This window comes from Varanus komodoensis, unplaced genomic scaffold, assembly GCF_004798865.1.
Source record: "Varanus komodoensis strain SLA01 unplaced genomic scaffold, ASM479886v1 scaffold92, whole genome shotgun sequence".
Taxonomy (NCBI): domain Eukaryota; kingdom Metazoa; phylum Chordata; class Lepidosauria; order Squamata; family Varanidae; genus Varanus; species Varanus komodoensis.
The window spans coordinates 1,778,945-1,802,662 of record NW_025336624.1 but is presented as its reverse complement, the minus strand read 5'-3'; the positions used below and the strand labels follow the sequence as shown (position 1 = coordinate 1,802,662).

Genomic DNA, 23,718 nt, shown 5'->3' with positions numbered 1-23,718 from the left:
GTTTTTGCAGTAGCCAGACCACTGGTGCACACGTGTATGGACTACCTCACCCTGTAATCCATATCTGAAACGATGGGAGCAAAGGGCAAAGGGTCCTGTACTGCATCTGCCTTATATTCCTCGCTGTAAGGCCAACTATTATTGGCGACGACATGGCAAGTTCTCCTGGGGGAAGGATGCACGCATGCTAAGTGACCGAGGATAGTGGCAAGCCAGCACTACAGGCCATGCCTTTTCTCTGTATAGGCTTTGGATCCGCAGAGACAAGCCTATTTGGAGATACCTGGATGTGTGTGCTCCTGCTGTTTGTCTTACATGGAGTGCTACTGTAACAGAAATCAGACATCCTGCTGCCTATAGGATCCTTTGTGTAATGGAATGAGGGACTCTCTTCCTTCAAGCCAAGGACCTACATGCATGGGAGGGCCAGGGCATGGTCCCAGCATGTGCCCTCTGCCCCTCTGTGACTTGTATGGCTACATTTACAAAGCTTCCTCAGAGCCAAAGCTCACAGAAATCTTTATTCAGAATGTGTGCCTCAGTATTAAAAGGATTTGGGGCTGTCCTTCTTGCTTCAATCCCCAAGCTCCTCCTCTTCACAGCTACAGCATTATGCTAGAGCTGTTCCTGCACTTTGCAGTCTTGCCCTGATTGGGATACAAACTGCTTGGGGGCCACCCCTTTACTTGCATGGGAATCTGCACCTTGGAATGAAGCCCGTGTGTATTTTTATATATATATATATATATAAAGATAGGCTTTTGAAGGAAGACAATAGCTTTGTGTGTGATTGTGCTTTTATTTATTCATGTAAAACTCCCACCTAGAAACTCCACAAAATAAATACAAATATGTAAGCTTTCCACACTCATCTGCCGCTCCCTAGTTGAATGAAATGAGCAAATATACATTCCATTGAGAATTTTCTAGATTCCCTGATCCTTGCCCCTGTGCCCAACTGAGAGCTCAGTTCCAGACACATGGCATCTAGAATGACAAATGAAAAGTCCATCGCGCAGCTGTTTCATTCCTTTGCTCATTATGGGTTTTTGATGAGTAATTTGCAGAATATTATACCAAAACATCCTTTGTGAATTCTTGTCACTATCTTTGCCCTGCCTCAGTCAAAGAATTTTATCTGGGATTCATATGTTGTAGTCTTCCATCTATAACCCCCTCACATCTTTCCACCACTGCTTTCTATTTAGGAAGAAAAGGTGAAACAGATATACAATGTCTTTTGACTGATCTCACTAGCGGCCCTCTGTCTGGAAGCACTGGGAGCATGTTTCGTCCTCATTTTTGTTTTAGAATTATCAAGTAGTCAAGTTGGAAATGGCCTGTAAAGCCACTGAATCCAGCCCCCCTGCTTAATGCAGTGCTCCAGGGTTAAGCATCTTTGTCACATAGCTGTTGTGAGCAGAGTTCCTCCTTTGAACAGTCACCAGCCTCAGGCCATTTTCCTTGCAAAACATCCTTTATTGTTTCCAAATACAAATCACCCAGAATGGATCTCTGAGTGCACAGAGTGGTTTGTTGAACCCAACTTAGTAATTGCCTCCAGGAACACCTTTGGAAAGGGCTCTCTGAAGGCAAGCACATCTCCTGCCTGCGTGCTGCTCATTCAGCTGGGCCTCTCGCCTCTGCCGATGCCTTGCCACACGGTCAAGTGCAGCAGAGAGGGCTGGTGTGTGTCTGGGAAGTCTTCCTCTCCAGTGGCCCCTCCCACTGGCTGTACATCTTGGCTGCCCCCAGGAACTGCCTGCCACAACACTTGGGGATTACTTAAAACCACAATAATTCGGGCTTAGCTAAAATGCATATTATATTTCAGAAAGGATCCAAGCAATTACCAGTGGAAATAACAAATTCCATGATACTTATAATTCAGAAAGGAATCGAAAATAAAACTGTCACTATCATAATGACTTTATGCAAGTGTATGGTGCAATTATACTTAGAGTATTGTGCACAGTTCTGATCACTACATCTCAAAAACAATACTGTAGAATTGGAAACTGTGTAAGAAATGGCACAGAAATTATCAAGAGGCTGGTGCAAGTGCCCTATAAGGAAAAGGGTTCTATACAATGGGTTCGACCCGGAGCTGTCCTTGGAGGCCCAAGTGGCGGCGGTGGTGAGGAGCGCTTTATTTCAGCTTCGGCTGATCCATCAGCTACATCCTTACCTGGATGATCACTGCCTAACAATGGTGACACACAGTCTGGTAACTTCCCGGCTGGACTATTGTAACGCGCTCTAAATGGGGCTGCCCTTAAAAATGGTCTGGATACTTCAATTGGTTCAGAACAGAGCCGCCAGTTTGCTGATGGGGGCCAGTCGTTATTCTCATATAACACCGGTCCTCTATCAGCTTCACTGACTTCCAGTTGAAGCCCAGGCCCAATTTAAGGTGCTGGCATTGACCTATAAAGCCCTAAACGGCTTGGGACCAGGATACCTAAAGGAACATCTTTTTCCCTACATGCCCACCTGTCCCTTAAGATGTGCAGCTGAGGCCCTGCTCCGGGAGCCCTCCTTGAAGTAGGTTAGGAGAGAACATAATCGGAGGAGGGCCTTCTCTGCGGTGGCACCCTGGCTATGGAATGCACTCCCCAGAGAGGTCCTCCTGGCGCCGATGTTATATGCTTTTGGACACCAAGTCAAGACCTTTTTATTCTTCCATAATTTTAATGTTTAATATTTTAACTATGTTTTATGTTCAGTCATGGAGTCTTCTGTATTATTTGGGTATATATGTATTTATTGGATTTTGACTTGTAAGCCATCCCGAGACCAGCAACGTATTGGACAGGGTAAAAAATACCCAAGTAAGTAAGTAAGTAAGTAAGTAAGTAAGTAAGTAAGTAAGTAAGTAAGTAAATAAATGAAATGTATACAGTATGGATAATGAATTTCCTTAGACATTCCAACTCCAGCTCATGGAGACTTGAATTCCCTCCACAGCTCCTTCCTGTCCCCTGGCCTGGAGCTTACTGGGGAGGCATGGAGTAAAAGTTGGGAGAGGAATACTTTCATTATTCATGATTAAAGAGGGGGATTCCTTTTACTTAACCAGTGCTAGCAGAAGCTCCTCTAAATGCCAAGCAAGTTTTCAGCTTTTGTGCACTGCTCACCAGAATGAGTGTGGTACCAAAGAAACCAGACTTAGTTAACACCAGCAGAGTTGCTTTCTCCATGCCTCTCTCTGCACAAAGAAAGGAAAAATAGGTAGTAATGGTGAGAGTATTAGGGAGAATCCTAACCCTGGACCAAAAGAGATTCCCTGTTCCTGGTTTAGGGATTTTCCAGCTTAATGAAAGCAAGTAAAAGAAGATAGAAGTGTTTAAAATCATGTATAGTCTGAAGAAAGTAAATACAGAGACTTTTCCTCTTAATACTAGAACCCAGGGTTATCCTGTAAAGCTGAATTGTAGTAAATTCAGACAGAAAAATAGAAGCACTTCTTCAGATGCATTGTTATAGAATTCACTACCACAAGATGTAGTGATGGTTGCTAACACAGGTGGCTTTCAAAGGGGATTGGAAAAGATAAGACTTTCAAGGGCTATTGATGTCATTTGTGGACTTCCCAGAATCATCAATATAGCCCTGAATGCCACACTAAATAGGCCTTCAGTCTAGTTCAACAAGGTTCTTATGTTGCAGCCTAGAACAGTCTCTGCATCAGCAGTCTCTGCTCAGGACTGAGTCAGCAGCTAGCTTTCCAATTTCATAAAAAATGACATACAGTTAAAAGCATTGTAGACTCCTAACTTGAGAGGAGACTACTCTGAAGGTAGGCATGTCATGAGTGGAGCCAGCTGGAGCTGGGAGTCAGACCCCTTCTGACTTGTTCTGTTTCTATGTTTCTGTTATATGTACACATTTAGCTACAATGATAGTGGCAGTGACAGAAACTTTAGTAAATAACATATGAAGAGCCAACAATAAATGCGGGTCATCTTTACTATTTGAGAAGACATCCTGCAACTCTACTATTTTCCTTTCAGATGTAAAATATTGTTATGTTTTGGATCAGTCTATCTTATATTTAAGTTATCCATTACAACTTGATGCCTCTTCAACTGCTAAACTTTTTTTGCTAACCAAGGATGGGTAACAAGCGGTTCTCTAGGAGTTTTGGCCTACAGTCCCTATCAGACCTCACCAAAAAAGCCAGTGCTATGTTCTGGTCACTGGACTTTATTTATTCAGATAAATCTGACCAAGTTCAGAAAAGGGTAATAAAAATGAACAGGGGAATACAAATTTAGTTCCTACCAAAAAAATTGAAGGAACTGAGGATGTTTACTTTTAAGAAGACTGTGACGGAAATATGATAGCACTTTTCAAGTACATAAAGGTTGTCACACAGAATAAGGCTGAAGCCTGTTCTGTCACTATTCAAGATTGTAAAAAAGAAAGGTTTAAATTGCAGGAAGGCTGATTTTGGTGAAACACCAGGAAAAACTTCCAAATAGAGCAGTCAGACAATGCAACCAACTGCCAAAGTGTTAGTGAACTCTCCATTGAAGGAGATGAGTGGACACCAGACAGCCACCTGTCAGGTTGTTTTAAATTGGATTCCTCCACTGAGCAGAGGGTTGGACTCAATGTCTTAAATGGCCCCTTTCAACACTTCCAGTTCAACTATGGAAGATGTAGGCCAACTGGAGAGCCATCAGCTGTTCACTTTTGTACTAGGACAAAAGGAGGCGGCAAGTGAGTTCTGTATGTGTAGTAGGTAGATAGGCTGTGCTTGAACTGGACCCAAGAGGGAAGAAAGAGCTGATTTTGCTTCTTTGCAGGTAAGCCCTAGACAGCTGAGCAGGGATCTGTTGGAGAAGTAATGCCCTAGACCCTCAGTATGAATAAACCTTATATGACAGAAATGCCACCAGTCTCCTGTATCCTCCAGTCTCCATCCTCCTAAAGAAACTGAAGTCAGATCAGTATTGGAATCCCTGAAGCTTTCTATGTCTCAGAAGTGAGGTGTTTAATAACAACATGTTTAATAGTCATAAAGCTCCCCCCCTTGCCTTTTAAAGCTGTGATTTGACAATACCTAAGTTTCCCCACATGACTTTAGCCTTTGTCTGAGCTACCCTAAAAAGTCATTCTCATTATCATATTCCACTAAGCTGGTTTATTTATCACATTGAACAGCTCAAATGAGTAGATATTTACATATTAGCCATGGTAAAATGTTTCAGCAATAAATGCAGTGTCTGGGTCCCTTAAATGAGGCATTGTGCCAGTTTGTCCAGAGATGACATCCACAAGGAGGAGAGATTCTGGTCATAACTCCATGCATCTACTGTGATGGCCCATTTCTGTATCATGCTCCGTCACCCTCAGTCTGCTGCAGTCTTCGCTGCTTGGGCTCGCACAACTTTGGTTTCCAGTTCTAACTCGTCCAAGAATCGCTCTTGGGAGACAGAATAAAAGGTGTAGCCATCTGTGCATAGGAAGCTCAGGAAAGCAATCATGAAAGTTATTTGCTCCCAAAAGGAATCTTTGGGTCATTCTCAGCAAAAGGAGTCACTGACTGCTGCCTGAGTCTTGGGCACCTGACTTTCTTCCAGCCTTGAACTCGATGCAAAGGGTGCGGGGAGTGGGAGAAGAAGGATATTACTACTTGTCCTTAAAACCCATCCCCTTCTAAAAATGAGCCAATTTGCATGTCAGAAGATGTACATTAAAACCAGTAGGTAACACTGGTCTCAAAGAGAAAAGACAGACACAAAGATTTTTTGGGAAAGTCACTCGCATTAGTACTAGCATGGGCGTCCTCCATGTGTAGATACTGGAAGGGGAAATGGAGGGGAGAGGACAGGCACTGATATGGAGGGCGGGCACTTCAAACTGGCAGGCACAAAAGGTCTGCTACCAGCAAGGCGCTGGCACAAAACCCTCAGCAACCAGGAAACAGATTGCAATAATCAAAGAACTTGCACCTTTCTTCCCCTTGGCCTGAGATCCAAAGCAGCTCAGCTATTCACTGGCCCAGCCTAAGCTATTGGGAAGGGTTGTACTAGGCTGAAAGAGCGGAAATTGGTCTACGAGAGCAGCTCCCTGTGCGCGGGAGAGAGGGAGAGAATGACGGGCAGCCATCACTACCCTGCTTAAGGAAATAGTTTCATGTGCAACAAAAACAGTAAAAGGGGTAAAAATCCCGATCTTAAGGAGGGTCACACCACCGTCGCCGCACTCATTCCGCATCCCGCCCTGTACTGCCAAATGAGCCCTTTGACATTTTAGACTTCTCCCTCTGCACTGTCCGAAGAGCCTCCTGGAAGCCCTCAATCTCAACACAACGGCAGGCGCTTGAGGCTTAAGACCTATGCCCCCTTACCTGCAAGCCTCCTTGAACTCAATGGGACCTATTCCTGAGTAGGAGTATCTGTCAGGATTCCAGAGACCCAGGTGCCTTGCAGTCCCCCTTATTCCTTCATAGAAATTCGCCTAGCTGAGCACCCATGAGCATGTGCTGAGCGCTTTCACGCCCGCTATGAAATAGCCAGAAAAGCACTACTGCCATCCCACGCAGCGACAGCGGCAGCGCCCCGTTTTTCCCTCACTCCCACGTTCGGGTCAGCGAAGCTTTTCCCCCGCTCTCCATGATAAAAGGGATACAAATGCCTAGGACGATGGCTCCGATGCCGAGGGCTGTGAAGGCATTGCGAATCTTCAGCGACCTCCGCGCCGCACCCACATCTAGCCTCGAAGAAGGACCCGCCGGAGCCTTTTCCCACTGCGGCCCGACACTCACAGGTACGCCTCGCGAAGACGCTTTTCCTTCCGGCACGGGCGCCGACATCTTTCCCAACACCTTCAGTCAGTAAGGCGGTGTTTGACCCTGACAATACGCTCTCCTGAGTGAAACCGCTGCTGAAGTTGTTGCAGCCATCTTTGGTGAGGGCTAGAATGCGTGCTTGTCAAAACAGCGACCATTTTCGCAGAAGCGAAAGTTTACTGGGAATTTTCGTAGTGGTTATGCTGTTATCGCCATATTTGACGAGGGCGGATACATGCGAAGATAGGAATATTTATAGCATATTTATAAATATGAATGTTCGTCAATATTGTAGAATAGATTGAGTTGAACGTCTGTTTGGACACGTATGTAGAAGGACCTTTTCGAATGATATTTATTTACTGCGAAATGACAGTTCTGAAACACTTATATTTCATACTGTTCTATCCTATATTTTAAGGTTTCAAATTGTTGTAAACCACCCAGAGAGTGTAGCCTGTTTAGCAGTATAAAAACGAAACAATTAAATAGAAATTAACAGCCGAGATTTAAACAAGCCGGGAATGAGAGGAATGAAGACCAAATGGCTCCCATAGATTAGTGTTCAATTATATGCAAGTTTACTCAAAGGAAGACACACTGAAGCAAGTGGGAGGTGAATTGAACACAGAAATTGAACACAGTGGCCAGGTTCACACAATACAAAAAGCCAGACTGCAGAATAAACCAGGCGGCATGGGTTGTTTTTCCCAGAGGTCGTGATGCACCTGACAGACAATAGGGCACATCATGACTTCGAAGCCTTCACCGCACAGATATCTCAGGGAGCACCAAGGTTTCCCTTCACTATGCAGCCACTGTGAGCCGCCTCAAAGCAGCTTGACCTTTTCTTTTTACTACTTGAAAAGCAAGGATGGATTCGGAAGATACTTTCAAGTTCCCAAGCACTACAGGCGTCCTCAGGCACTACAGCCTCCTCTTCCTCTCTCCCCTCAGTCCTCAAGCTGGAACCCAGTGAAGCATTGAGGGGAGCAGGAATGACAATTGACCAACATATGTGCTGGCGAGAGCGCTGGAACCAAAAGAGAGGCACAAGCTACCTTGCACAGAGCTTCCAAGGTCAGCGTGAGGTAACTGCTTGGCTGCAGTGACAGGTTAGACAAATTCATGGCAGTGAAGTTTACACTGGCTATTAGCCTTGCCTGCTGAGTGCTACCTCCATTATCCAGTGCAGCGTGATTGCATACATCAGTTGTTGGGGAGCTTGGGCAAGAGGGAACAGTTCTACCCTCCTGATTCAAAGATCTTGTGGGAAGTTGGTTTGCTACCATGTGAATGGAGTGCTCGACTAGATGGCCTGGTCTGACATGGCTTTTTCTTATGTTCTTATAATCTCCTCTTAGCCCACAGCTGCTAAGTTTGCTCAAGTTTGCTCAGGAGTCTTTGAGGAGCGACTCTGGTTAAGTCCAAGTAAACAATGTCAAATGGTTCATTCCTATCCACATGTTTATTGATACTCTCAAAGAACTCTACAGGTTAAAGATACAGGACATACCTTTCTGGAAGCTATGTTGATTCTTTGTTAGCAAGATGACTTTTTAAATTTTTATTTTGTCTTTAATAACAATTAGAGGTAACCAGTTCACCTTGAACATATGTTAACTGGCCTGTAGATTTCTGAATCCCATTGTAAAAATTATCATGGCATTTGTCACTCTCCGGTCCTCTCATAAAGGGACTGATCTGTGGGGCATGCTACATATTTTTGTTAGAAGAACAGCAACTTAATATTTGAATTTTTAAGAACTGTAAGGATTTATATAATTATATATTTATATCATCTAGATCTTGTGATTTGTTTGCTTTCAGGTTATCAATAGAGTCTGGAACATGTCTTTTTACCACTACATATAAGTTCAGGCACAGGGATTTTCACTATATATATTGCAGGGAGACAGATAAAATTCTTTCAGAGTTTCCTAATCCAAAAACTACTTTTTCGGGCCTAGCCCACAAACTGATGTACAAATGGAGGATACAAGTAGACACATCAGATTAATGGAAAGAAAAAAAATTGTGAATCTTGCAAGTTTTAAAGGCTCCAGAGCAGAAATACATTTTCAGGGCCTTCTTAAATACCTGCACTGAATGGGTTAAGCATAAATCAGTCCACATTGAACATTCCATAAATATATTTATTTATATTTCATCTATTCCCTGTATTGGGAATCAAGGTGGCTTACAACATTAAAAACTTATATAATGAAAACATAAATGGAAATATACAAAAGCTAAAATATAATTAAATCAGTGGAATATTAAAAGTGGACTCTGGGAGATGATGGATGACAGAAAGGTCTGGAGGAATGTTGTCCATGGGGTCGCGATGGGTCGGACACGACTTCGCAACTAACAACAATAATGTAGTCTCACATGTCTAGACTATTCCCAACGGCCTATGGTAATAGAAAGGTTTTTGCCTGCCTCTGAAAACACACCAGGTAGAGCAGTAACCTAGCCTGGAACAGGAGTTCCAGATCCATGGGGCAGCCACCCAGAAGGCTCACCTCCACATCTCCATCATGCATGCCTGTGAAAGTGATGAGGCTAAGGGAAGGGCTACCCTGAAGATCTTAGGGTACGGGCAGGCTATTAAGGGAGAATACAACTGTTCAGATAGTCTGGACCTGAACCATATTGGGCTTTATAGGTTACAGCCAGCACTTTGAATTGTGCCCAGAGAGCGACTGGGTCTAGCCCTCTGGGAAAGAACTGTAAGACAGTTCCTCCAATTCCCATTTCAGTGAGGGAGCTAAGAAGGATACATCTTCAATGGTACTGAAAGCTATTGAGAGGTCCAGCAGAGCCAACAGCGACACACTCCCCTTATATGGTTCCTAGCATAGATTATCTACCTAGAAACTCCTTGTTACTTCCAGATGGAGGTCTCCAAGCCCTACAAATCAAAAGACATTGTGCAGCTGTATGTCTTTTTATATAGATTATATTGTGCTAAGAAAAAAGCTGGAAAGAGTAAAAAAACATGAAAAGTTACAGATGGAAGATGATGTCTGAACTGGCTATAAAATCCCACAAATAAGAAAGGACAATTGGACAAAAGTCTGGAAGCTCCTCTAATCTTTGTACTGATCAGCCTAACTAATTTCACTGGTAGGACACATGAACAGATTTCCAATGTAGATTTAAGGATATGGACAGAACTATATAGGTGACTTGATCCCAAGCTGCTCCAGGCTTTAATGATTAACACAAACAGTTTGAATTAAACAGCCACAAAATAGTGTTACCAGTTCAGACCTTCTGGCCCACATTAGGATCTGAGTGGCCAAATTTTGCACCAACTGAAGTTCCTAGGTCCTTCAAGCGGAATGAAAACTATCCAGGCCTGGTCTATTTGGACTTAGTCTGCTAAGCAAACCCTTGATAAACATTATGAAGGCTGGTGATACACTGGTTGCTTCCTTGGTCTTTAACTGATAGAGTGCTACATGAAGACATGGAACCATTATTTGAAGAAAGGAAGGGAATGGGGATGTAGAAAGACTGGGAGAAAGAAGAGAAAGAAAACAGTTTTGTTTTTGTTTTTTAAATACTTAAACTAAATGATAATCATGCTAGTAATTTTTCTTATTGTTGTATATCATCTTGGCAGAACTCTTGAGATGGGCACATCTGCTGAGGTGGCAGGCAGATACCAATTTTCAGAGCCTACTTTTGGAGCAGTTGGTGCTGGGATTATCCAAGATGTTTTGCTTCATATGGCAAAAGAGAATGAGCAGTATTTGAGTGAGCTGTGCAATGAAGCAGGATGCTTTAAGGAAACGCACATAGTGGGTAAGAATTGAGCTTGGCAAACTCCCAAGAACAACATGGTTTAAAAAGTCTAAAGCTATGATTTTAACAGTCCCCTGTCTCTTTCTTGGGCAGAATTTGTGTTTCTTTTATCTGAAAAATGGAACTTGTCTCAATCTGCAAGATACCAAGCAATAGAAATCTTTGAAAGGTATTACTTTGTTCTCTTTCCTTGGAGGGGTGATGACTTTAAGGGAGAGTGGTATGAACTACCCAAACTCTTCTTTAGGCTATAATTTCATGCCCACCTGAGAACAAGCCACATTTAATTCAATGAAATTCATTCTGAGTAGATATGCAGAGGATTGCACTGTTAATTCTTACAATATACAACTGTGTCACCCTTGAACCATAACTCTATAGCAGCTAAGTCATCCTCCCTTACTGGATAGCATGAAGAAATTGGCCACAGTTTCTCCATGAGAGATCTATTTTGAGCAGCACGAGCCCAGAATTAAAGAATGTGTTGATGTAATAAATGGAAAGTTGAACTGCAATCTTTAATTTTATTTAACATATTTTAAGCAATTATTATTATTTAACATTTACAGCCTGACTTTCTTCCTCTTGCAAAGAACACAAGGCTGCTTCCAAGGTTCTCCGACTTTCCATTTCATCCTCACAACAACAACAACAACTCCTCTAAGATGTAGATTAGGATGAGAGTATGGGACCAGCCCAAAGGTACCCACTGAGCCTCATGGCCAAATGGGGACTAGAACCTGGATCTCCCAGGTGCCTAGTCCAACACTCCAACCACCATGCTACTGCCCTTCATCCTATTCCATACATAATTTAATGTTATTTCACACATACACACACACAAAACCAGATAGTAAATCAGTAATTCAATGTGAAAATCCTTACACCTAAAAGCAACAGTGCATTATAATGCCTTGGGAACGAGAAAAGTTTGCAACAGGTTGTAACATAGTTGTGAGGCAGACCTCTTTAAGAAGAGTCTTCTTGGAGCACTGTAGCTGCAAAAGCTGTCACCACTGCTTTTGCATAATGAACCTCTGATGCAAGGAGCACCCAAATAAATTACTCATACCTTAATACACAGATAAGCTGATATGGAGGTAGATGTTCCTTCAAACTTTGGTCCTGAGTCGTTAAGGTTTAAAAATAAATGCTAGCCCTTGAAATTGGCCCTGGAAGTAGTCAGGTAACTAATTCTAGTTCCTGTTGTAATACACATAATATATAGGAAACTAGAGGTACTGGTTAGAAATATAGTCCTCATATTCTGTAGTAATAGTAGCTCTGAGTAGTTTTTAAGAAGAAATCACTAGAGCATGGATCACCATGGCTGGACATTAGTAGAGGGGAAACAATGGAAGAGCAGAGTAGAATTTGAAGATCCACATTTTCATAGTGAAAGCTGTGTAAGTAGGACTCCTTGTTCATTGGAGCTTTTATTCTGAGCTTTATAGGGGTTAATCAGTGGTGCTGAACTCCACCCACAAAACTGGTTCACCACCATGGATAGCTTATATAAAGTTCAAAATAAAAGCTGGAATAGCTAAAGAGCCCCACTTTTCTAGAAGTCATCAGCCTTCCTTGAATTTTGCTTCTCACTGATAAAAAACCTTACTGGTCCTTAATCAAGCACAACCTAAATATAACAAGGCTGGAAAGCAATATGCAGAGAGAAGTGAAGAGGGGCTATTCAGATATTAGAGTGCGACATGTTTGATTATCTACCCACTGGTTCAGAACTGGGCAAATTTTGGAAGTTTCCGGAAGATTTGGCTTACAATTCCCATCATTCCTTATAATTGACTTCTCTAGCTCAACTGACAGGTGTCGTAGGCCAAAACATCTGGAGGGCTTCATGTTGCCCATATGTGTGCTAGAAGGTGCACTTGACTTAGAAAGCTTCAGACTCTCAGGAAACAAGATTGTAGCTGACTTGATAGCTGGGTACCTGGTAGAAGAAAACAGTTATTTCTATGAGACAGTGAAAGACATTACAGAGCATTGAGAAGTGTATCCTATGCAGACAGTTTCTGTGTTTTTGCAGAGGTGAGGGTGTTAAGATAGGAGAGGATCACAGTGAGTCCTTCAGAATGGACCTAAAATCAGATAAAATTATGCACATTTTGCATGACACCAAAGCATATGGTAAAGACTTCCTTTTACAAGAAAATGGTCACATAATTACCTTGAGTTTTCTTCCAGTGCTGAAATGTCCACTATCCATAACAAGCATTTTAGGACAAGTGCTGCACATTTCAGCCTTGTTCCATTACATGCAGTGTGCTGACTAGTTTTGTGAAGCCTATCAAGCCTCTGAACCCTTTATTGCCTTTGCACAAGTTTCTTTTTTACTTCTGGTGGCTGCCAAGACCCTTCTCAGTATATCTGCCCAGTAGCATAAAGACCATCCCAAGGAAGAAGAGATGGTTTCTGAGGTAGGAGGACAAGGTGTCGAGGGGCTGCAACACCCATTTCATGCAGAAACTTTGCCAGGTATTTTATTAACTAAACTTCTTGTGATCAAGGCTGCTTTTGTTCCTTGAAACAGATGTGGGCAAGCTGCTTGGATACTGATTGTTATAAGCAGCAAGCTGACTCCTTGTAGCTGTCATTGGCATTCCTTCATTTTCTGTAGTCAGGCTCTTTATTCTTATGTCTTTTTAGGTTCATGCTCACAATGACTGAAGATTTCTCTAATTCCACCACAGCAAAGGTGGAAGACAGTGACTGGTCCTCAGTGAAAAGGCAAATCAAGGGCAGATTTATGCTATATCTGGTCTCTTCCATTCAGCTTGCTAGCAAACTGTCCTTCCACTACAGAGTAAGGAGATTCAAGACTTTCCATGAGCATATGGCACAACTTTAATGACAATTTCAGGCTGTAATTTTGTACATACATATATGTGAGTCTATTGAATTCAATGGAACTTACCTCCAGGCACATGCATATTGGACTATGCTGTTAGTCTCTTTATGCACCATGCAGGAGACATTCTTTATATCAGAGAAATATCAAGATGAAAGTTGTGTGCATTTGGGAGCAATGTAGCTATACCTTACTGAAAAATCTGTTCAATTAAATTAGGAATTACTGGGTGTAAAGCACCAGCACCTTCTCAAAGTAAGTGTTTAAAATGGTTAGTACTTTAACAGCACTATGGAGCACACAGAGCTGGCTTTCACAAAGATCAAATTATTAAATTGCAGAATACCTTTAATTTTCAGTGCAGCCCCAGCAGCATGTTAAGCCACTGTCATAAGGCGTGTTTGTGCATGACTATGTGTGTTTTGTTTTAAACAATCAGACAACAGAACCTCTTTAAAACCACGTCATGAACAAATGTAAACATTTTGAGAGTAACATTTACACCTCTCTTTCCACAGATCGTTAATAACAACATGGTTCTGAAGTTTCTGAATTCTTTAGGTTTCTGTTATACCACAGAAGAAGTCCTGGAATCAGAACTGGCTATTTTGAAGGCTCTGCATTTCCAAATCAATGTTCCGGCTCCTTTTGCTTATGTTGAGATGCTCCTGGAGGTTTTAGGTCAGTGCCAAACCCAAGTTTTAATACTGAGCAGGCATTTGTTGTTGCTGTTATGCACTGCCAAGTCATCATTGATTTAGGGCAACCCTATGAAGGAAAGCCCTCCAAACTGTCCTATCTGTGACAGCATTGCTCAGCTGTGTAAATTCAATGTTGTACCTTCCCTTATTGAGTCAACCCATCTCATATTTGGTCTTCTTATGCCTTAAACTTTTCCTAACATAACTTTGTTTTCCAATGAGTGCTGCTTTTTCATGATGTGCCCAAAGTAAGACAGTCTCAGTTCTGTCATTTTTGCTTCTAGGAAAGTGTCCATCTTGCTTTGATCAAAGATCCCCTGGTTAGTCTTTCTGTCTGTCTAGGGGAGGGGTTCTCAAACTTTTTCAACAGGGGGCCAGTTGACAGGTGCCAGCAGTGGGTGCAGGCCGCCAAGGTGGTGCCAGCGGGGGGGGGCACATGGGCCGGTGTGGGGGTGGGGCGCATGCACATATGTGCGCATGCTAAGCGAGACAGGGTCGGCGGGGGCACGGGGCGAGGCACCAGCTTGCTCGCAAGGAGATGGTTTTCTCCGAGCAAGTGCAAAACGACCTCCTCACGAGCAAGCCGCGTGCCTGCACATGTACCTGGTGAGTGCAAAACCTGTGGGGCAGGCCAGTTAAATGGGCATGACAGGCTGGATCCGGCCCGCAGGCCTTAGTTTGAGAACCCATGGTCTAGGGTATTTGCAAAACTCTTTTCAGCACCAAATTTTGAATGCATCAATTATCTTCCTGTCAGCTTTCTTCACTGTACAGCTTTTGCACACATAGATAGTGATCAGGAATACAGTGGTGTAAATGATCTTCGTCTTGGCCTTCTTGGAAATGTCCTTAGAAGAATCTTTTCTAGTTCCTTCCAAGTCTGACTTAAGGACAGCCCTTCCTAGTCTCAACCTTCTTTGTATTTCTTGGCCACAGCCTCTATTTGAATTGATGACTAAGCCATTTTAGGTAAAATCTTGCAGTATTTAAGTTTCTTCATTATTGACAGTAAATGTCTGTACTTTTTTGGTGATCATGATTTGTTTTTTCTTAATGTTCAGCTGCAGTCTTGCTTTTGCTGTTTCTTCTTTCCCTTTCATTGAGGATCATTTCAAATCATTGCTGCTTTCCACCAGTACAATGGAATCATCTGCATACCTTAAATTATTGATGTGTCTTCTGCCAATTTTGATTCCTTTCTCTGATCCTAATTCAGCTTTCCTTATGTTAAATTCTGTGTACAGATTTAACTAATAGGGAGATAAAATACATCTTTGTCTGATGCCTTTTCCTATGGGAAACCATTCTGTTTTTCTATACTCTGTTCCATTTTTCCATACTTTATAGCTATGATAGTGGTTATATGCTTCAGAACAATCAACAGCTGCAGCACACCCATTTCTTTCAGGAGCATCCATATCTTCTCATGATACACACAGCCAAAGGCTTTACTGTAGTTTATAACGCATAGACTGATCTTCTGAAATTATTTTGTGTAGCTAACATTTATTTGCATATGATCAATTTATATATCTGTTCAATCTGCATGCAAAACATGTAATAAAAAGCTAGATTAGAATCACAGCAAGGAATGGAAATTGGGGAAAGACACATCAGTAATTTAAGATATGCAGAATAATTTATTGCCAGCAGAAGCAGCAGCAAAATTAAATTACTCTTGATGAAGGTCAAAGAAGCAAGTGCATGAGCAAGACTGGGGCTGAATATTAAGGAAACAAAAATTATGACTACAGAAGAATTACAGAACTGTACACGCAGTTGCTGAGTTGCAAATTAGTTCCATTCTTGAGAAAATGGAAATTCATCTTTAAGTTGAATTTGTAAGTTGGATCACGTATAGTTGGCCCTCCACATTTGCCCGGGTTGAGGAGGCAGGATTCCTGTGAAAGTGGAAAAATGTAAATCCACCCCCCCCACCCATTGCCTCCTCTTCACAGCAAGGAAATGACAAAGAGATTTCCCTTTCCAGATGGGCAGGGCAGGAAGGCATGCTTTGAAGGCCTCTCTCCCTCCCCTTTTGCTTCCTCTCTCTCTCTCTGGTGATGCTTTGGAGGCCCTTCCTCCCACTCACTCACTCTCCCTCATGAAGAGGATTTTCCACAGTAATTTCTTTAAATTAACAGGCTTTATGGCAGTTGGTTTGTATGGGTTGTTCATAACTTGGACATTTGTAAGTCAGGACTGCCTGTACTGCTAACAATGCAGAAATTGAAATTGTGAAATATTTTGCATATCTTGGTTCAGTCTTCAGTTCAAATGGAAACTGTAGCCAAGAAATCTGAAGGAGACTGAGACTGAACAATGAAGGAACTAGAAATGATCATCCAGTGTAGGAATCTTTCCCTGTAGGCCAAGATTATTCACACCATTGTATTCCCAGTCACTATGTGTGCAAAAACTGGAGAGTGAAGAAAGCTGACAAGAAGAAAATTGATGCATTTGAAACATGCTGCTATCGGTGTGCCTCACAGGACTACTGATGCCAGCTATGTCCCCACCTACCATTTTGGGCTGGTGGGGAAGAGGAAGCAGCTTAACTAGCTGTCTAAAGCTAGTGTCTCTTTCTCATCAAACAAAAACAGCTGCTGAAGCTCTTTCTTCTTACCACTACCTACTGCTGCCACCTTACTTCTCTTCCTACTGTGTCCACCTGCTATTTCAGGCAGCAGGCAAGCTATGTTATCCTGGAAGAGTCTCAGGAGAACCTGCCACCCCCATTTGGTGCATTTTTCTGAGGCTCCTCCAAGAAAATTCCAGAAGAATGTGCTCTTCCACCTTTCACTACAATCACTGGACAACCACACCGGAAGGCATTGATGATCACATTCTGCTCTGCCTCCTTGAGAGGGCTATTGAACCTACTCACTGCCAGAATCAGGAGCAGAGAACCTCTGCCAGCTGCACCCAAATGTCATTTGAACACTTTTGGGTAGCTGCTATTCTTTCTTTGTGTTCCTATGGTGTCCCCTGGGATACTGGTACAAGAGCTGCCTCAGGAACCCTGCTGTGCCCAACCGTCTATTGGGCACATCACATGTCCTGGAATAAACAATCCACATTACGTTGCTTTCTAAACCATGTGGCATCCTGTGTTGCACTGGATCAGAAAAATTCTTGTGCCACCATTTATTGACACACAAATTTTTTGCTACAGTGAGCTAAAACTTTTTATCTCTTTGGAATTTGTTATCCCTTAGGAATTTATCTAAATATAGCCTGACCATCAGATTTCAAATCTGTATTTCTCCTTGATGCACTGATCTTACACTCCCTCTTATAAACTATCCCCAGAGATGTAACTAGTTAAAAACTATCAAAATCAAGTGGCTGAAACTGGGACAATAAACCCTATATTACTTTGTATATGCAAATAAAGAACAAAAATACTATCTATCAAAAATACCTATCGCAGATAGGTCAATAACCTATTAAACATTGATTGATTGCTAAATGATGAAAAGGGGAACTATTTGCCTCCAAAAAGAAACCTAGCTGCCTTCACTGTTGCAACTTCTGATGTTTTCTGTTCTTCCACAATATTAGGGTACAATGGTTATTTGTTTCCCACAAAAGAACTATATGGAATGTGCAGACATTTGCTGGGTTTAACTTACCTCTTGAGGAAAAGCATCTATGATACTTTGCTAAAAGCTTCAATTCAAAATACATCACCAAGTGAGCTCCAGCGGTAAGTTGGGGAAAGTGACAAACTAGAAATAATTGTATACTTTACTGTAAGGGAAATGAATATTTTAAAGTATGTCCAGAGGGGGGCATGTTTGTGTGTGTAGAAAGTTAAATACCTTGCATGGGACACATTACAGCATTTTCTGTACTCCCACATCCCAGTATGCCAAAGAAAGTAGTGTACTGACTAAGAAAATCTGAATTAAGTATTCCATGCAACACAAAAGCCTATTTGTAATCAATGTACTTGGGATAGGGTCTTGCTTCAGTGCTGAGAATATACTGTGAAACATGCAAAAAAGCCCTTAAATAAAATTTATAACATTAAATTTTAGAGATGATATTGCCTTTTGGATACTTTTATTTGCTTTGTTATAAAGTTTCATTTGTAGGATCCTTTGTATACAGTCAGAAACAAATATGACTTAGCATGCAATCCTATCTATGCGTATTTAGACGAAAAGAGAACCTACAAGTCCCAGCATGACCCAGTCAGCAATGCTAGTCATAGGGCCTTTTTCTTTCTAAATATGCATAGGATTGCATCCTTATTGGTTATACAAGATTTAAATGTCTTCCCACCTATAAGCACTTCTGCTGCAACGTTATTCTCACAGCAAGTGTAACATTATGTAATGTTGCTGAAAAAATATTTTCCTCCTCTGCTAATGGAATTGTTTAGGTTTAGCATTACAGGCATCTGTTGGATACTTCCTATGACACAATTGATGAAAATGTTGGGACTTTTTGGAAACATTTCATTTTACATTTGTAGAAGTTAAGAACTTCCCAGTTGTAGCACTCCTCTATCTCATTTTAAAGAAAGAGCCTTTGATAATAGCAGAAAGATTTATATAGTTTCCCCTTTATAGCAATGCCTGCCAGTGGAGAGCAGACGCATACATCCATTTTTAAAACCAACACTGATGCACTCATCTCTAATGGTGGCGTGTCTGTGGGCTGGTTCATGGGGAAAAATCCACCTGGCAGGCTCATTCCTCCATTATATATGGCCAGGATATAGTAAGCAGATACTGTCTGTCTGTCTGTCTGTCTGTCTGTCTGTCTGTCTGTCTGTCTATTTAGCGGACTTATACGCTGCCCCATTTGCCTAAGCCTCGGGGCGGCTTACAAATAAATATCATTAATACAATAAAATGCAATTGAAGACATCCTGGCCAAAGTTGTTAAAATCAATAAATAAAATCAACAACTGAAATGCTGTTTAAATAAAAAGATATTGGCCTGGCACCGAAAAACAAATAACGACAGCACCAGGCGGACCTCTCTGGGGAGTGCATTCCATAGGCTGGGCGCCACCACAGAGAAATCCCTCCTCCGGGTACTCACCCTCCTAATGTCCTTCACGGTGGGCTCCCGGAGAAGGGCCTCTGCCGCCGATCTCAAGGGGCGGGAGGGCACATATTGACGTAAGCGCTCCTTTAGGTAACCAGGACCCAAGCCGTTAAGGGCTTTATAGGTGATAACCAACACCTTGAGTTGGGCCCGGACTTCAATGGGGAGCCAGTGAAGCTGACGGAGGACTGGAGTTATGGGAGCACAATGCCCAGTCCCCATCAGCAACCTGGCAGCTCTGTTTTGCACCAACTGAAGTATCCAGACCGTCTTCAAGGGCAGCCCCACGTAGAGCGCGTTACAGAAGTTTAGTCGGGAAGTTACCAATGCATGAGTCACCGTCGCCAGGCAGTCGTTCTCCAGGTAGGGGCACAGCTGGTGAATCAGCCAAAGCTGAAAGAAAGCACTCCTCACCACCGCTGTTACTTGAGCTTCCAGCGGAAGCTTTGGATCGAGGAGCACTCCCAAGCTGCAGACCTTGTCCTTCAGAGGGAGTGCAACCCCATTCAGGACAAGGTCAAAGTCCCTTTCCCTGAAGCGCCTACCAACCTGACGTCCATCTTGTCTGGATTGAGCTTCAGTTTATTGGCCCTCATCCAGCCCATTACCTCGGCCAGGCACCGGTTCAGTACAGCCACTGCCTCACCTGGATTGGTTGAAAACGAGAGGTAGAGCTGCGTATTATCAGCATACTGATGATTCTGCAGCCCACACCTCCTAATGACCTCTCCCAGCAGTTTCATGTAGATGTTAAATAGCAAGGGGGACAAAATGGACCCCTGCGGAACTCCATGGCATAACTGCCATGGCGCAGAGCCACAGTCCCCCAGCACCACCTTCTGGAATTGGCCATTGAGATAGGAGCGGAACCACTGCAAAGCAGTGCCTCCAACTCCCAATCCCGCTAGCCTATCCAGAAGGATACCATGGTCGATAGTATCGAAAGCCACTGAGAGGTCCAGGAGGACCAACAGGGACGCATTCCCCATTTCTCTCCCTGCACAGGTCATCATACAGGGTGACCAAGGCAGATTCAGTACCATACCCGTGTTTGAAGCCGGACTGAAATGGGTCCAAATAATCAGTTTCATCCAAGAGTGCTTGGAATTGTCCCGCCACCACCCGCTCCAACACCTTGCCCAAAAACGGGATGTTGGCCACCGGTCTGTAATTGGTGGCCATCTCTGGATCCAGGGATGCCTTCTTTAGGACTGGTCGGGCTACCGCCTCCTTTAAAGGGGCAGGTACCCGGCCATCCCTCAGAGAGGCGCTGACAACCTCCAGAATCCAGGTCCCTATCCTGTGCTTGGCGTTGTTAAGTAGCCAAGATGGGCAAGGGTCCAATAGGCAGGTGGTGGGATGTACTTGTCCAAGTACCTTGTCCACATCATCAGGCCACAATAACTGAAACTCATCCAATAAATTAGGACCAGACGGCAACACTGGTTCCTCCCCTGAAGGCTCTGAATTACTAGTGGAGTCCAGCTCGTGACAAATCTGAGCGATTTTCTCCTTAAAATGCTTGGCAAAGTCATCACAGCAGGCTGTCGAGGGCGGTACAGGGTCTTTCTTGGGGCCAGGATGAACCAGCCCTTGTACTACTCAAAAAAGCTCTGCTGGATAGCATTGTGAAGAGGCAATAGAAGTGGAGAATTTCTTTTTCGCTGCCCTCACTGCCACAGCATAGGCCCGATAATGGGCTCTTAAGTGTGTTCGGTCAGATTCATCCCGTGATTTCCTCCACCTATGCTCTAGACATCTCCCAACCCGCTTCATTGCCCGCAATTCAGGTATATACCAAGGGGAAGAGTGGGCTCTGCCTGGTGGGAGAGGACGCTTAGGAGCGATCATGTCAATAGTCCTGTTCATTTCCCCATTCCATAGTTCGACCAGAGCATTGACAGGAGCACCAGTCTTGTCAACCGGAAATTCCCCCAGGGCCTTCAAGAATCCATCCAGATCCATCCGGCTCTGGGGGCTGACCAACACAATCGGGTCCGCACCCTTACAGAGGGAAAGGCCGCTCTCGAGCTCAAACCTCACGAGGAAGTGATCTGACCATGACGGGGGTGTCAGACACAAATTCCTCACCCTCAGATCACCCTCTTCCTGCCCCGTCGAGAAAACCAGGTCCAGAGTGTGTCCACGTTCATGGGTCGGGCCTATGACATGTTGAGACAGCCCCATGGCCACCATGGAGGCCATGAAGTCCTGAGCCGCCCCGGTCAGAACAGTCTCGGCATGGAGACTGAAGTCCCCCAGGACCAGCATCCTGGGAGTCTTCAACACCAGGTCCGAGATGATCTCCGTCAGCTCAGGCAGGGAGTCTGTTGGGCAGAAGGGTGCACGGTACACCAACAGAATCCCCAGTCTGTCTCGGTCGCCCAACACCAAGTAGAGGCACTCTAGACCTGGCCTCGAGGGGACTGGAAGCCCCGTGATGGAGATGGAAGCCTGGTAAACCAAAGCAACCCCCCCCTCCCCTCCCGGTGTGGATGGTGCTGGACCAGATACCTGGACGGGCACATTTGAGAGAGGGAGACATCCCCCCCACTCTCCCGCTCAGGTCTCTGTTATGCAAGCCAAGTTGGCCTTCTCATCCACAATCAGGACGTGGATGAGGGATGATTTGTTGTGGACCACCCTGGCGTTAAGCAGCAGCACTGTATCTGCTAAGAGAAGGATTAAAAACTGTTTGTTTTCTGAAAACAGGTATTTGTCTGGTGCAAGGATACCATGAAATCCCATTTTGTTTTACTTGTGAATAACCACATGCACTTTCCAGATGGCAGCAGGGAAAAGATCCTCTAGGGTTATGATGCTCTGCCAAAAAAATAGCTTTTCATAATTTTGGTTTGGACAGCTGACAGCCTTCCCTAACCTGGTGCCCTTCAGAAGTCTTAGATCACAATTTCTATCTTCCTAGCTACCATGGCCATTAAAAGGCTCCTCTAAAACATAAGGCTTAAAAGAAGAAATCTTCAAGGAAAGGGAATTTGGGACCAACTGTAGCAATGTTGGTTAATTTTTGAACCACTAAAATAGTTACATGAATGTGCCATTTATTTGGCACCTGGGTTGTAGGCATTGATTCAGGATGTAATCCTATATCCATTTACCCTGGAGTAAAACCCAATTCAATACTGCTTATTTCTGAGTAGACATGTATTATGCTACTAGATTATGTAGGTAATCCTTGTGTGCCTTATACCAATATTATGAAGGAATAAATGTTTACAGAATACAATATTTAGATATTGACAACACCCCGGACTATATGTTAGGATTAAAAAGTGCTATTTCCTAGAGAAGGGAGAGCTAAGCTAAACTTTAAATGTGCAATAGTCTGACTACTGCTGCTGGAAAACAAAACCAGTTTTTTCACTTTGCCATTTCAATTGGATAGAGCGCAGTTTGTGTCTGTAAAAGAAGATCTCATGCTACTGGCTGTAGGAGTTATTGGAGGAAGTTCTTTCCTGCTGAACCCTGAGAGCTGGAATCAGGTATACACATTTTGTAGCTCAGCCCAATGGCAGGAGTAATTCCAGGCTTATTTGGCAGACCCAAGTACTTTTTTCCCCTGCAGGGACTCCTTACTCATCAACATCCCAGTGCTGCATTTTAACTTCACCCTATTTCATTTTAAAGGTTATGGAATATCTCAGTGACACCACAAGCATTAGTCTGCAAAGCATTACTGAAATAGTCTATGCAATTCTGAAGCACAGTGTTGGCAGTGCTGTGGATGATTACTAAATCATTCTCTCCCTCTTATACAACTGGAGGACCAGCCTATCAAGTTACATGTTGCCTTACTTCAAATACATTTGGTACTTTCAAAGAGATTGTTTTTCATGTTTGAATAAAACAAGATTCCCAATTGTGGTTTACAGATTAGTTGCAACTAATGGGTATTTCACTATTGGTTTGTTACCGTAAGAGGCAAGGTACAAGTTTTAAAGAAAGTCCCCTCCTTCCATGCCATGGAAGAGACTCAGACCCAATTATAAAGCAATATTACATGGCTACAATACAGATGAGGAATTATGGTTGCTTGTAAAAACACTACAAGTGTATATTGCTAAAATCAGAGAAATGTTTCTTCTGAAAGCCTTCTCCAGTGTAGAACTCTCAGAATGGACTGATAAATGCATTTATAGGGGAGGAAAAAGTATTAAATGGCTGTCACTGATTAATAAAGATGCAGTGTTTCTCTAGAATACAAACTAATTTATTTTTGTGTATCCTATTGTGTAGTAATCAAACTGCAAACACCGATTACATCATAACTAACATGTATGCAAGTTCTTAGGCCAGAAAAGAGACCTAAATGAACTCCTCTTGCTAGCTGTTCCTCAGTTGCTTCTTTCCTCAGTAGTAGCCATGTGTGTCTGACAGATAACCAAGGACAGTATGGAGCATTTTGTTCCATTCTATTTGACAATGAAGTTTTAAGTTGAAATGTTTTGCAG

The 23,718-nt window shown here is 43.1% G+C and overlaps 2 protein-coding genes across 4 annotated transcripts in view; both read left to right on the top strand.

Moving 5' to 3' along the window:
* WNK4 (WNK lysine deficient protein kinase 4) overlaps positions 1-777 on the top strand; it is a 51,748-nt gene extending 50,971 nt beyond the window's left edge. For all 3 annotated transcript variants that reach the window (XM_044418674.1, XM_044418672.1, XM_044418673.1), the window contains one exon: positions 11-777. The gene's annotated coding sequence lies outside the window, so the exon portion shown is untranslated. The remainder of the gene's footprint in view (positions 1-10) is intronic.
* A 6,280-nt stretch (positions 778-7,057) lies between these two features.
* Positions 7,058-23,651, top strand: CNTD1 (cyclin N-terminal domain containing 1). The gene is made up of 8 exons (XM_044418694.1): positions 7,058-7,125; positions 10,434-10,615; positions 10,709-10,784; positions 13,280-13,436; positions 14,000-14,162; positions 17,747-17,891; positions 22,653-22,749; positions 22,895-23,651. Exons 2-8 carry the CDS (start codon positions 10,444-10,446, stop codon positions 23,000-23,002), a joined length of 918 nt encoding a protein of 305 aa, XP_044274629.1. The 5' UTR covers positions 7,058-7,125; positions 10,434-10,443; the 3' UTR covers positions 23,003-23,651.
* The last annotated feature ends 67 nt before the right edge of the window (positions 23,652-23,718 follow it).